The sequence below is a fragment of the Haliotis asinina genome, chromosome 11, assembly GCF_037392515.1.
Source record: "Haliotis asinina isolate JCU_RB_2024 chromosome 11, JCU_Hal_asi_v2, whole genome shotgun sequence".
Taxonomy (NCBI): domain Eukaryota; kingdom Metazoa; phylum Mollusca; class Gastropoda; order Lepetellida; family Haliotidae; genus Haliotis; species Haliotis asinina.
The window spans coordinates 43,486,761-43,502,252 of record NC_090290.1 but is presented as its reverse complement, the minus strand read 5'-3'; the positions used below and the strand labels follow the sequence as shown (position 1 = coordinate 43,502,252).

The 15,492-nt window shown below is 41.3% G+C and overlaps 1 protein-coding gene across 1 annotated transcript; it reads right to left on the bottom strand.

Annotated features, from left to right (window-relative positions):
- Window positions 1-335: 335 nt before the first annotated feature.
- LOC137256282 (uncharacterized) lies at window positions 336-13,544 on the bottom strand. The gene is made up of 7 exons (XM_067794023.1): window positions 13,490-13,544; window positions 10,374-10,434; window positions 8,208-8,408; window positions 7,199-7,342; window positions 6,352-6,465; window positions 4,406-4,519; window positions 336-979 (listed from the first exon to the last, which is right to left on the bottom strand). The coding sequence occupies exons 1-7, from the start codon at window positions 13,493-13,495 to the stop codon at window positions 405-407; spliced, it is 1,215 nt and encodes a 404-aa protein (XP_067650124.1). The 5' UTR covers window positions 13,496-13,544; the 3' UTR covers window positions 336-404.
- Window positions 13,545-15,492: the final 1,948 nt, after the last annotated feature.

Here is a 15,492-nt window from a genome sequence, read left to right as displayed (position 1 = left end):
ATTTGTAGTACGCCACTGACTTTCATTTTGTAATCATGTCTTACGCTGAAGTAGAGAGATGCTGTACATGTTTCCATCTTCTCTAATAAATAATATATAATGGTTATCGTGTGTGTTTGGAATTACTCATACACCCATACACGTGACGATCTGAGTAAGGATTACTCGACAATAACCATGCCTCTAGGGTAAGACGCGAGTAACTGGATCCGGCGGCCAGACTCGCTGAGTTGGTTGATACATATCATCGTATACCAGTTGCGTAAATGGCTGGTTACATATGCACGGGTGTGAAGCAAGAGCATGCCCATGTGTTGTTAACAAAAAAAGACAAATCATATGCAGACAATTTATTGGAGATGAAATAACAATCCAATTGTTGTCATATCTTATCAGGTCGTAATTCACTTGCTTGTCTTGCAACGCGTCATCCTATATCGCATTGCATAAAGTGAACTTCTGGAAGCCATGTGGAAAATGTTACCAGCTTTTGAAGCAAGGCTGTTGACAGTGGAATTGGCCTCCACGTTAGAGAGAGTGACAACATATACCTCTGCTTTAGCATGCAGTCGAGGAATGTTAGCATTGATAACCTCCCTTTTCGATACTGTGTCGAACCCGTCTGTGAACATGATGACCACGTTGTCAGCATCCGGTCGGTCGCCTTTTGACGGTGTGAAAACAGAATTGACAGCCACATTGATGGCCTCGACAATGTCTGTCTCAGCACCGCTTTCGTAGGTCTGATTCTTGAGAGCTGCCAGTACACTTGACTTACTGTTGCTGTATTCACTCAAACTGAATACCACTCTGGCGTTTGTGGAAAACACCATATATGCAACGTTATCAGCATTACGGTTAATGTCGAAAAGACCTATCAAACTTTGTTCAAATATCCGCACACCTTCAAAGAGTTGTGCGCCGATGGAGCGGGATACATCTTCCATTATTAGGATGTCTAGTTCTTGTCGAGCGCAATCTGCAAAAAAAAAACACGTGCTAATTGTAAACGTTACTCCTAGTATGTTCATGAACGGAGGCATCGACCCTGTGATTATGGTTGTGTTTGTTCAAGTGTTTCATGTAGTGTTTTGGAGAACGTTACCCAAAAGAAGAAAACCCTTGATTCAGATTTACACTTAAGGGAAAAAACATTATGATTATGAACAAAAATATTTCACATTTCATACTTCAGCATGACCTCTTTCCTCCGGCTTTTACTTTATCATTATATAAGACTTTATCTTGTATCGTTCAAAACGGCCATCCTCCAGTATTGGTAGTTGCAGTGATCCCAGCTTGAATGAACACTACCAGCTGCCGTTTATTTCCCGGTGAACGCTAGCATATCACGTGATTACGTTCTCAACAGACTGGAGAGTTACAGAACAGCTAATACATTCCGGGTCAAATCACATCGCGGATTTGCTCATGTGAGGTGCCGCTTTCAACAATTACATCTTCTATCATTATATCTTGACAGTTTTATGAATAAATCAAGTACCACCTGTTAGTTTTACGAACGTCAACAAATCTTTGATCCTTAAGAAAACCATCTCACTTGCGAAATACATTGCTTACACAAATTCGTATTTTGCAGTGTAAGAAATGCTAATTGGACTACAACGCGTATTTTGGCGGTTTATGTGACACAATAGGCTGTATATTCTTTACATCGTTTACAGACCCGTGAAGGTCCCGGGGTAGAATAGGCCTTCAGCAACCCACGCTTGCCATAAAAGGCGACTCAGCTTGTCGTAAGAGGCGACTAACGGGATCGGGTGGTCAGGCTCGCTGACTTGGTTGACGCATGTCATCGGTTCCCAATTGCGCAGATCGATGCTCATGTTGTTGATCACTGGATTGTTTGGTCCAGACCCGATTATTTACAGACCGCCGCCATATAGCTGTAATATTGCTGAGTGCGGCGTAAAACTAAACTCACTCACTCACTCATTACATCGTTTACATCCCCAATGTGTTTCGTTTACTTCTACCTAGTCACTGGTATTAGTGATTAAGGCCATTTGGAATTTGATTCTAAATTGTAGGATGAATTCAACGATCCATTTGTTACTGAATATGAAATATACGTGATGTAATAGACGTCCTATATGACAAGCCTTAGTGAAACTGGGGTTTTTTTTAAACAAAACACGGTCCAATATGGCGGAAAGCTCACTTCGGCGTTCCTGTTCGTATATATTCCAAAACATCCCAGCTGATTCTTGTCTTATCGAGGACGTTTCGGAATTATCGAAATATGTCACATTAATAAGCGTTTGCTCATAATGGGTAACAAAAGTTAACTCCAGTGTTTTAATACCTTGAGAATATTATCATTCTCAATTAACTTATCATGAAATATCCTTGAGCTTGTATCATATAACATCAAATCGAGATTAATACCGTTGATGTTCAGCTGACGTGAATGGCGAATATTATTTCTAATAAGATGCTTATAAGTATCTAGGATATTGGGTAATAAGCTTTGGTAATCCCTTTTCTTCTGAGCATCTGTTGGAATTTTTCAAAGCTGAGGAAGCCACAAATATCCCTGATACTGTGTAGGTCATGATCAAACTAATTCGTTATCGTCTATGGGTTTTTAGAATTATGATTTAACCCCAGTTATTAGTACCTTATTTGATATTATCTTCATAGTCTAGGGTGTGTTTTCTATAACATATGCATATTCCCTGGGGCAAAAGAACATCCCTCTAAAATGGTTGTCTGAATTAGATAAACAATCAGAAGCATTTTAACCCAGCGTTAATATATGTCTTAATGGGAAGATGTAACACAGTTATTTAAAGCTTATATTCTTGTTTATAACGCGTCTTAATGATGATAAATTCAAAATATTGATAAGAGAGTCTATCATTCTGGGGACCACCGCCATGACCATTTCTTTTATGATTCTCCTTTTAAGTTTGTCATTTATAAACTCCAGTGAAATTTGAAGATAATGCTGTTCAAACCATTGGTAACGTTTAATAAGTGCGACAAGGATGGGTGCTAAAGTTGAAATAGTTTTTATAACGTTTCAATAATGGTGCTGTTAAAGTCAAAGTCATATTCCACCAACTTGCAAGCAACGTATTTATAAATGTCTAAGTGTCTCCTTGTTAATCACACATAGGGCACTCGGTGAAGCATCCAGTGTAATTCCTAAATCATCCAAGTTTCCACAGTGCCAGTCAAGATTTAAATCATTGGCTAATGTGAAAATACTGATCGGGTGGTCAGGCTCGCTGACTTGGTTGACACATGTCATCGGTTCCCAATTGCGCATATCGATGCTCATCTTGTTGATCACTGGATTGTCTGGCCCACACTCGATTATTTACAGACCGCCGCCATATGGCTGAAATATTGCTGAGTGCGGCGTAAAACTAAACTCACTCACTCCTTTTTGATAGTCATGGATGCTAGTATTCAAAGTGTTTTTAATATGTGTGCTATGCAAGTACTGATTGTTTTAATAAAGCATTAAGCGTTGAAATTGGGCGCCACAGAGGTGACCATGTTGTACTATTTCCGAATTGCATACCTCTACTTTCGTCCTCTTCAAATTGTTCAGATGAACGTTTTTCAAAACTTTGGAAATCGTTTTTGATATTTTCTTCCGAGATAGTTTTCCTTTAGTTTTCTTTTGTTTGTTTGTTAGTTTGGGGTTTGGCGTTTATATGTTGTTGTTGTTGTTGTTGTTGTTGTTGTTGTTGTTGTTGTTGTTGTGTTTTGGGTTGTTTTTGCTTCAGTAGGTTTTTTTCAAATAAGAAACATATGGAATAGTTCTACCTTTCATATTTATTAGAAATGTTTCTAAGAATAATGTATCTGAATTTTTCACTCTCGTCTGTCTGCTAACATGACCTTTTAAGAAGTCGACTACATTCAACTTTCAACGGCTGTCAACAATCGTCAGTCATTGCATCTGTTTGTTTACCGGAAATACCAACACTTTGGTACATTAATTCGTATATATTTGTGGTCCAATATTTTATATTTGTAACTAAGTATTTTAGGTTTGTGACTCATCTGTATTGTTGAAAATCTGTACTGTCATTCATTGTAAGCTTGTGTGTTGTTTATTCATTATATTATTGAATATCGTAGACTTGACTAGTTCTATTTTGCTGTTTTAAAGGAACTAAAAAGACATTTTTGTCACAAGACTCTTTTTGTAATTTCTAATCCGAAACAAACGTCATTTACGAATATCAAACAACATCAAATCATGACGAAAGATTTAGATTGGGGGTTTTTCAGCATATATATCTTCAGAACTGAGAAGTTTCCTCAGGTTTACATCGTTTGGGGTATTGTCCTACCTCACGCAAACATGCTAGAATGAAAGTGAAAATTAAACGAGACGTTCCACTACTACCAAAGTTACACTTACCTGCACAGTTCCGACCCGTGAATCCAGAAGTACAGGTGCAGTTGTAGCTGCTGCCACTTGACTCGCACGTGCCTCCATTAGCACAAGGATTACTAGCACAAGGATCATTGTTGACTGCAAATGGAACATCAGAGTCAGTTCCCACACTCTCTCTTGAAATACAGAAAACAACCAAGGATGACATATTCGGGTCATACAGCAAATATACAGGGCAGAAAAGGGATGATCAAAGCTTCAGCCGCATGATATTGTTCTTGAAGAATGATAATCAGAGTGTGATGTATGACAGTTTGTGCAGAATGACAACACGGTATGGCCAGTCTTTCAGGTCCGTAAAGTGGATTACAGGGTGTGACCAAATGCCCATTGTTTTGAATGGGGAAGATCATACATCGCCGGTATAGGGTCAGTGAGTGAGTTTATTTTTTTAAATATTCCAGCAGTATCACGGCAGGGAACACCAGAAATGATCGGCGTATTCGGCGTTACAAGCTAACGCTTTCTCCAATAGGCTAACCCACTGCCCACCGGTATAAAGGTTTGTGTTTGGTGAAGATTAATGTATGACCGGTGTATGTGAAAGGTGAAGTAGTACAGACAGTGATGATGGTTTTGGATCGCAGAGGTGCAGTAGGCCTGCGAGCCTCCTAACTGCCACCTCGGCTCCCACCGCCGTGAAAAAAATGTAGAGTTTGTGCTAATCTCGTTCCGGAAGACAAAGAGTGTTCTGTTCGGGTCATTTGTCCCTTCGGGAAGCGAAGAGGAAATACCATATATCGCAAGCCAGATATACGAGAATCCGACACGGCAGAAGTCTTTGAGTCCCTGTTGGAGAAGTGTTCCCGGATCCTGCACTCCGACCAAGAGAAGCAAATCCTGGAGTGATCGGGCGGGCCACACCTTCTACGAGCGCTACCATATCCCTCGCCAGTTTCTGGAAATGTATGTGCTGTACGTTCGCGAGTTCGTGTATTCACTTCATCAAGTAATGTACATAAAATGCACTGGACGATCTGAATATTTTGATATATATTAAGTGAATGACAGGCATCGTTTATCATGACCTGGTTGACCTATATTTCTGAGTCATTAAATATAACTGGTTTTCTCCTTGTATTGAACACAGGAACGTATACCCAGAGAGAAGCCCAGATTATCAGAGCAGAGCACCTACTCACCAGTTGCAGTCAGTGATTAAACCAACTCAGCCATTGCTGCTTCCGGGAAATGGGTAATGGGTAATTGAAACTGGTTAATATATCACCGTTCTAATAGAAACTAAATACTTCTCGGGGTGTTGAGTGAGTGGGGTTGGGGGTTTACATTTGTTTTGTTTTTTGTTGTTGTGTTTTGGGTTGTTTTTCCTTCAGTAGTTTTTTTCAAATAAGAAGCATATGAAATAATTCTACCTTTCATATCTATTAGAAATGTTTCTAAGAATCATGTATCTGAATTTTTCACTCTCGTCTGTCTTCTAACATCGACCTTTCAAGAAGTCGACTGTATTCAACTTTCATTGTCATTGCATCTGTTTGTTTACCGGAAATACCAACACTTTGGTACATTAATTCGTATATATTGGTGGTCCAATATTTTATATTTGTAACTAAGTATTTTAGGTTTGCGACTCATCTGTATTGTTGGAAATCTGTACTGTCATTCATTGTAAGCTTGTGTGTTGTTTATTCATTATATTATTGAATATCGTAGACTTGAATAGTTCTATTTTGCTGTTTTAAAGGAAACAAACGTCATTTACGAATATCAAACAACATCAAATCATGACGCAAGATTTTGATTGGGGGTTTTTCAGCATATATATCTTCAGAACTGAGAAATTTCCTCAGGTTTACATCGTTTGGGGTATTGTCCTACCTCACGCAAACATGCTAGAATGAAAGTGAAAATTAAACGAGACGTTCCACTACTACCAAAGTTACACTTACCTGTACAGTTCCGACCCGTGAATCCAGAAGTACAGGTGCAGTTGTAGCTGCTGCCATTTGACTCGCACGTGCCTCCATTAGCACAAGGATTACTAGCACAAGGATCATTGTTGACTGCAAATGGAACATCAGAGTCAGTTCCCACACTCTCTCTTGAAATACAGAAAACAACCAAGGATGACATATTCGGGTCATACAGCAAATATACAGGGCAGAAAAGTGATGATCAAAGCTTCAGCAGCCTGATATTGTTCTTGAAGAATGATAATCAGAGTGTGATATGTATGACAGTTTGTGCAGAATGACAACAGGGTGTGGCCAGTCTTTCAGGTCCGTAAAGTGGATTACAGGGTGTGGCCATTGCTGCGTCCGGGAAATGAGTAATGGGTAATTGAAACTGGTTAATATATCACCGTTCTAATAGAAACTAGATACTTCTCGGGGTGTTGAGTGAGTGAGTGAGTTTAGTGTTACGCCGCACTCAGCAATTTTCCAGCTATATGGCGGCGGTCTGTAAATAATCGAGTCTGGACCAGACACTCCATTGATCAACAACATGGGCATCGATCTGCGCCATTGAGAACCGATGACATGTGTTAACCAAATCAGTGAGCTTGACCACCCGATCCCGTTTGTCGCCTTTTACGACAAGTATAGTCGCCTTTTATGGCAAACATGGGTTGCTGAAGGTTTTCTCTACGCCGGACCTTCGATGCCATTAAAACGAGGTGACAAGGGAAATACGATGACGATCCGTTGTTGTGTCGAATCGGTAATTGAATATTTCGATGGTGCCATGCCTGTGCCATCCAATATATATGGGGTGAGACAGTAGTCTGACATTTACCAAAGCAGAATCCTGATCTTCTATGGGACGTTTTGAGGTAATATATCTCTCTATCGCCACACATCAGCGTCGGAATGTAAAATGGCCTGTAGCAAGTATTCACGCGGACCCTGTTGCACATTCTGGATGTTGACCTCCCTCTGTCTTGATACAAAAAGAAAAATCATGTCGAAAGGAAATGCATGTAATATCAGTAAGATGGTGCATTTGATTGTGTTCAGTCGTCACTTTCGGTTCAGGAGATCTTATTGAACCACATTTGAAATAGATAAAATACAGCGAACAAGTTAACGTATTTTCTGATAATGATAAGACGTATTTTCTGATAATGTTTCTACGATAGATTATACACTCACATGTAGAAACATGTAACCACAAGTGATCCCATGTTTTTACACGTCATCGTACCACGTAATCACATTGTAACCATAATTTATCACACACAATCACAGCCACAATGTGGCCCCATGTTATCATTCATGATCACCCCATCTGCCACAAATGTAACACCATGTTATAACTCTCGCCATGTAGCCACAATCTAACCTCATGTTGTCACACACAATCTCTTCATGTGCTACGATGTAACCCTTTGTTATCGCAATATGTCGTCACCGTGTGACCCCATGTTATCACACAATGCCGCCATGTAGCCACAATACATCACACACATAACACCACTACGTACAATCATGTAGCCTAATGCTATCACACATATTCACGTCATGTAACAACAACGTAACAGCGTGTTATTGCTCATAATCATGTTGTCACAATGTAACCCCATGTTATCACACATAATCACGCCATGTAGCCACCATGTGACCCAATGTTTTCACACATCATCACACAATGCCACAACATGGCCCCTTGTTATCACACAACATGACACCCTGTAACCACGTCACCCTCCGATAGCACACACCATCACACAATGCAACAATACCCTGTGTCACAACATCGACACAATCTACATGCAGTTTAGAAGAACGAGTGGCAATAATCTTACGGCTTCTGTAGACGGGGACCTGGGTACCACACCGATTGACGCTCGGAACCCGCTCCAGCAGCCCCCAGTTCTCTGGAGCCGCATACCAACCACGCTTTAGTTTGGAGTCGTCGATAATGAGCGGATTGCCTGATGTGTTAGGGGAGCGGTTCTCAATATTCTGAAGTACTTTGTAGTTCCCACATGGACCTCTGCTGCTTCCTGCGGGCAGTAAAGGAACGATGTAGCATGCAATCTGTCTAGACAGGCTAGTTACCTGGCGTATGTCCAGGAAAGTACACATCCGTAAAGGAACTATTTATTGTTTACTCCGTGTGTATTCTGTTCTGACTAAGCCTACCTGATATACTTTTGTAAGCATCTGGTGCTGGACATATGGCTAGTGTTCAGCTGACATTTTGTGTTTGTTAGAATGAGAGGGGTTGAAGTGTTTGGATATCGAATTGATGTTACCAATAAAATCAAAGGACATAACAGCCTCCTTTTGCTGTACCGGGTTACTTCAAGGCATTTGGCCAGAAACATTAAGATCAAACCTGAGTGTTCTTTTAGTACCTTAACAACAACTGAAGGCAACGCGTCATGTTAAATGTAGTAGAAATGTACACAAAGTAGGGTGAAATTGTGAGTGAAGTCTGTTCTTGGCTGTTTCAAAAATACCGATTCAACGAGTGTTGCGTTTGACAGAGGGAACAACATGGGAGAGATATTTCAGAAACATCACGACCTGAGTGCCCACTATGTACCTTAACTACGTGTCGTGTTAAATATGATAGAAATGTACGCAAAGTAAAGTGAGAAAGAAGAGTGAATTCTGTCAGAACTGCGCATGTTTCGAAATTCAAAATATAAGCGATTCAGCGTCTGATAAAGGGAAACATTTGGGAGAAACATTGATCGGAAATACTGCTACCCTACGATTGTATAAAAAATTGCCTAAAATCACTTACACAAATAACTCAATTATCGTCCATTGTGGAATTCAAGATCATTCTCGTGACTTACAAATGTCTTAACCATCTAAAGCCATCTTATATTTTTTGGAACTGTCTCCCAGATATCAGCAAAACAACTACGTCTATCCCTTATATCAAACCATAGCTAAAGAACCACATGTTTGATCAGTTCTACAATTTACAGCCTGAAGCTTTCAGCTAGTGACAGAAAGCGTCATGATTGCGAATTGCGTTCTGTAAATGCATGGGTGAGTAGATTTACGCCGCACTCAGCAATATTCCAGCCATATGGCGGTGGTGTGTAAATAATAGAGTCTGGAAAAGACAGTCCAGTGTCAAACAACATGAGCATCGATCTGCGTAATGCCATGTGTCAACCAAGTCAGCGAGCCTGACCACCCGATCCCGTTTGTCGCCTCTACGACATGCCTAGTCGCCTTTTATGGCAAGCATGGGTTGCTGAAGGCCTATTCTACCCCGGGACCTTCACGGGTCTGTAAGCACATGGGTTATTATGATTAGGTAATATGTAATTTTCAGGATTGACTGTCAGATCAATGTGGGCGGACATACGATTGATTTTGAAAACTGAATTTCTACCATCGAGTGAATTATATCAGCTACAGCCTGTGTAACAAATAGCAATCACTTGTGAGGCGAATGGCAAAGGAAATGTTAATATCATTCTTTAATTACACAGTGCTTGTCACAAAGAAAGAAAAACTAATGTGCCCGATATTATGTTGCTGATCACACTGTTTCAGCCAAGTACAGAACTGGATGCTTTTGGGGGTTGAGTAGCATTCGAACCCAGACTATCAGAGAGGGGCACCTACTCGCCAATTGCAGTCGGTGATTAAACCGACTCAGCCATCGCTGATTCCGTGGAATGGAAGTCTGACGATTGGTTGCCAAGAGACGGCACTTCAGACACTGAAGGGAATATACTCCTTTCCCGCTTCATAAGGACGGTGGGTTAGCCTTGCACTTAAAGCGTCCGCTCGTCACGCCGATGATCCGTGTTCGATTCCCCACATGGGTGTAATGTGTGAAGCCCATTTCTGGTGCCCCCCGCCGTGATATAGCTGAACGTTACTAAAAGAATGGTAAAAGTAAACTCACTCACGCACACACTTGTATTTTGTGAAAATAAATTTAAGTAGACCAGGAGATAGTAGGTTCATTGCGTTTGAAAGTAGTAACCACTTACTGGCACTCTGAGCGAAGCAGGAATGACAGAAAAACAGGAGAAGCAGAGCGGTCGCTGTACCCTGGAAGATTCAACATTTGAAACAAGTAAATGTCTGCTCTAAAATTTAAAAAATGAAACTGTTGGTGAAAAAAAGCTTATAATCGAAGTAGACAAACCAGGGGTTTTCAGCCGTGGACGCGTGTTTTCAATTATAGAAGTCGTAGTAACATAAATCATGAAAGGCATAAACCGTATATACACGTAATATTCAAAATAATCGCCTGCCCGAAGGGCCAGCGCCGTCTGTCATTGTATCGGGCCGATGGTTTCAAATATTTGCAGGCCCATGCTGCCTTCGGTAAATCATACTGGAATATTTTGGTTTCCATATTATTTCGTTACTAAATTACGGGAATTATCCATGAGTCGTCATGTTACGTTAACTTACAGTTTCACTTCCGGGTGTTTCAGCGCTTTGCTCACTTGTGAGGCGACTGTCAATAATATAAGGGTAACGCTATTTTTCAGGGCATTATCCTTTGCAGAAGAACGAGGTCTTTCATTAAAAAAAGTTGAAACGACCGAATTAATGATAATTCTATCCATTTTACCTATAATAAATAAAAACGTCTCTCTGCGCCACAGAATTCACTAAATGATTTTGTAGAAACTTTGTACAGTGTAGTCTATTTTGGCCTTATTGGTCTGATTTCAACGAAATGGATCATCAGATATTTTCCAGGATTTAAAGCCTGCATGCGACGGCGCTTGACCAACTAGCAAATTAAATTAAAAACCGGCATCTGTCCAATCCGGCAAGTTGTCAACACTGACATAACATCTCAGTCCCAGTCATAACTTGTACATTTACCACCAGCTCTACAATCTGGCACATTGTCTAAACCGGATTATTTCTTCAGTCCCAATGAGTGCCGGTTTAGACTGTATTGCAAACAGATCTGGGGTAGAATAGGCCTTCAGCAACCCATGCTTGCCATAAAAGGCGACTGTGCTTCTGCTAAGAGGCGACTAATGGGATCGGGTGGTCAGGATCGCTGATTTGGTTGACACATGTCATCGGTTCCCAATTGCGCAGATCGATGCTCATGTTGTTGACCACTGGATTGTCTGGTGCAGACTCGATTATTTATAGACCGCCGCCATATAGCTGAAATGTTGCTGAGTGTAAAACTAAACTCACTCACTCATTGGGTTCTAGTCCTGGTTGTCTAAAAATGGTTGCTTGTGACGTACGAGGGGATGTCAATAAGTTTTGAGCCTTGCATAGAAAAACACAAAATGTTGGTATGAACCACATATATTTTTCAACATAGTCCCCTTGTGAGTCAAGACACTTGTTCCATCTTTTCTGCCATGCGCTGATGCCATCTCTGTAGAAGACGCCATTTTGGTCCTCAAACCAAGCCTCAGTTTCAGCAATAAGCTCATTATCATCCTGAAATCTACGACCACGCAAGTGTTTCTTGAGATTTGGGAACAGATGATAATCACTTGGTGCCAGGTCTGGAGAGTAGGGGAGATGCGGCAAGATTTGGTACCCGCATTCCTGGACAGCAGCGGCTGCAACGCGAGAGGTGTGTACTGGAGCATTGTATTGATGTAGAAGAATACCACATCTGATCTTGCCCCGGCCCTTCTCCTTGATTGCACTGCCGCACGTGCCTCAACAAGTTAGCGTAATATTCCCCATTCATTGTTCTTCCTTTTGGTAAGTAATCTATGTGGATGACGCCTTTGCTATCCCAGAAGACTGTCGCCATTACCTTCTGCACTGATCTGGAGGCTTTGAACTTTTTGGTCCTGGGAGAAGTGACATGTTTCCATTCCATGGATTCTTGTTAGCTCTCAGGATGATAGTGGTGGATCCAGGTTTCATCACAGGTTACTAGCCTAAAGTGAAAATCTTCTGGATTCTTGTTGTATATGGTTAGCATGGAGTTGCCTATGGTGACGCTTGTTTGCTTCATACCATCTGTAAGCATTCTTGGCACTCATCTTGCGCACACCTTAGACATGACGAGATGTTCATGAAGAATTGTCTCGATGGATCCGTGTGAAATGCCTGTGGTCTCCTCTAACTCGTGGAGTGTGATTCGACTATTTTCCAGCACAAGTCTATGCACTCTGTCAATGTTTTCCTGACTGGTGCTTGTTGTTGGGCGACCTGGACGGGGGTCATCTTCTCTACCATGCTTAAATTCATTGACCCATCGTTTGATGGTAGCAGATGAAGGGGAAGACTTCCCATAAACTGCTGAAAGCCTTTCTTCAGTGTTCTTCGCCGAGTTTCCTTCAAGAACTAAAAGCTTAATTACTGCTCTATACTCAATTTTATTCATTTTCACTGCCGTGAGGGGGGTCTACCGGGCATATCTGACTGTAGAGCAGCAGGTGTCTTGCTGTACATGTCTTCGCGGTGTGTTGTGCAACGCTGTCAATCGCTGTCAACAGCTAGCTGATTCAAATGTCTGATAGTGATTTCATATGCCCTGAGGATCACACACTGACCGACGCCACAGACGTTTGTAAATTGACGTGTGTTCACCAAGATTTGAACATGCCTGTGCAATCCCTTACAAAGAAATACCCCAGGTATAAGTGAACTAGACTGATGCAACCCACACCAACAATTGTTGTAGTGCTGTACTCAGTGCATCAATGCAAACGTTTTCAACACTATCAAATCGTACCCATAATTGCTTGCCTCTTTTCGTTCATCTAATAATAGAGACAGCTGTTCAAAATTGTGAACCGCGGTATTTCAGTCGTCTTGACATACTTTGAACATTAATCTTAGAGGAATGGGACATTCGCTGAAATTCATCTGCATTCTTTGTGAGTGAATAAGAAATAAAACTTGATATTACCAGACACGTCTGTATTGTTAGCATTTGAATATCGGTAATCATCGTCAAAACTCAGGACATATTTCTCCTTTAAGAAACGCATAGATCATTCAATACAAAAGTAATGTATTAAACTATATTTAACAAAACACTGCACACGTTAGTCCTTTCTGAATACATGAATACCCATCCCCTAAAGGCTCGGACTATGGATTCCTGATACTACAGAATAATTCCTAGTCTTCACAACATGCAAAGACAACCTACCTTCATCGTCCAGTCTTCAACCCAGAGTGATGTGACGGGTAGTAAGAGAATGGCTTTTTATGCTGTAGGTGGTGCGTAACATGTGTTTTTATTCAAATTCTTGGGTATTAAACCATGATTGTATGTTCAAAATCAACCAACATTAATTACGATTTGACACTTATGACCACAAGTAAAGGACATTCAAAACAAAATCAACTCTCATCACTGTATCTGTATCAGCGGGAATGTTAAGTCAAGGTTGTTCGCTGTTGTGTACAAAGCCAAGACTGGTTACTAGTCCCCTCCCCTGCTTCAGCTTCACCTCCTTCTCCTCATCCTGTCAGCTTCCTTCTCCTGTTTATTCACCACCACGTCCTCCTTTTCCCTATCCCCCTATCCCCCTATCCATCTTCACATTCTCTGATTACACGATGCCAAGGCCGTGCCAATTTACACTCATCAGAGGGATACACAAAGTACGCAGTCTAGACTACCAGTTGTCCGACTTTCAGCGATGGCTGGGTGCCCTATGCGGCTGACTTTGTGTGCTGGCAATTAGGTGCCTGACTCTGAGGGTGCGGGTTCGAATCCCGGATGGGACCCAACCAAAAAAGTACTAAAATTTGAACTTTACTAAGAAATCCCAAATGTGACATATGTTTCACATTCTCTGTTGCTCAATGTCCCAATCGCCCATTCTACTTTAAGCCCTTCTGACCATTTTCTCACCATCTTTGTCCTTTTCCTCACTTAGTATCTATCATCCTCCACATCCTTCTTCCCCACATACAACCCGTGAAGATCCGGGCTAGAATTCGTCTTCAGGAACCCATGCCTGTGATAAAACGGGTTAACGTGTCCCAACTGCGCATTCCCCTGATAACTGGAATGTCCCGTCAAGACTCGATTATTTACAGATGTACAGCTGGAATGTTGCTATGTGCGACGTGAAACAATGAACTTCTCCTCAGCCCGTTCTCATCACAGTCCATTCTACACATCCTAATCTCTCTTTCTCCCTTCCCATTATCCTCATACTCCCTTCCTATTTCTCACCATCCTCCCCTTCCCTTTACCTATCCATTATCCTAACTCGCCCTTTTTCCTTCCCTCCGGCACATTAACTTCCTCCTCAGTATCCTCGTCCTTTCTCCTTCCTTTCCCACTATCCTTATATTCCTTAATTCTCATTGTCCTTTTGCTTTATTTCTGTTGTCTCGTTATTCTCACCCTCCTGTTTTCATTCCCATTACACTCAGCGCACACACACACCCCCATCCGCATTCTTCATTCTTGCTATTATCCAAATACTTTCTACACCCTTCTCATTATCCTCACCCTCATTTCTTCCTTTCCATCATCCTCGCCTGTCCTTCTTCCTTCCATTATCTATACTCTACCTCCTTCCTTTCACTTATCCTCATGCTTTATTCATTCTTCCCATTATCCTCTCCTTCCTTTCTTCATTCCAAATATTCTCATACTTCCTTCCTTCATATTACCCTCATCATAGCTTCTACCTCATCCTCCCATTCTTCCCTCCCATTATCCTCATCCTCCCATTCTTCACTCACATTATCTTCATCCTTACATTCTTCACTCACATTATCCTCATCCTCCCATTCTTCCATCTCATTATCCTCATCTTTCCCCTCTCCCCTCCCATTTCCATTATCTTCATGTTTCCTTCTTCCTTCCGATTACCCTCGCCCTCCCATCTTCCGTTTCATTATCCTTATGGTTCGTTCTTCCTTCCCATTATCCTCACACCTCCTACATCACATTATCCTCAATCAATCTCCCCTTTTTCCTTTCCATTACCCTCTCCCTCTATTCGTCCTTCCCACTATACCATTCACTTCTTGATTCCCATTATCTTTAACCTCTCTTCTTCATTTCCATTATCCTAACCTCCACTTCTTCATTCCCATTATCCCAACCTCCACTTCTTCATTCCCATTATCCTCACCTCCACTTCTTCATTCCCATTATCCTCACCTTCACTTCTTGATTCCATTATC

What these genes read in the sequence shown, in the direction of transcription:
- LOC137256282 (XM_067794023.1), bottom strand. An exon ending in CTGCTTCGCTCAGAGTGCCA is followed by an intron (nt 8,409 to 10,373) that starts GTAAGTGGTTAC and finishes TACTGCCCGCAG; the next exon opens with GAAGCAGCAGAGGTCCATGT. An exon ending in AAGATCAGGATTCTGCTTTG is followed by an intron (nt 6,466 to 7,198) that starts GTAAATGTCAGA and finishes TTCCATTTGCAG; the next exon opens with TCAACAATGATCCTTGTGCT.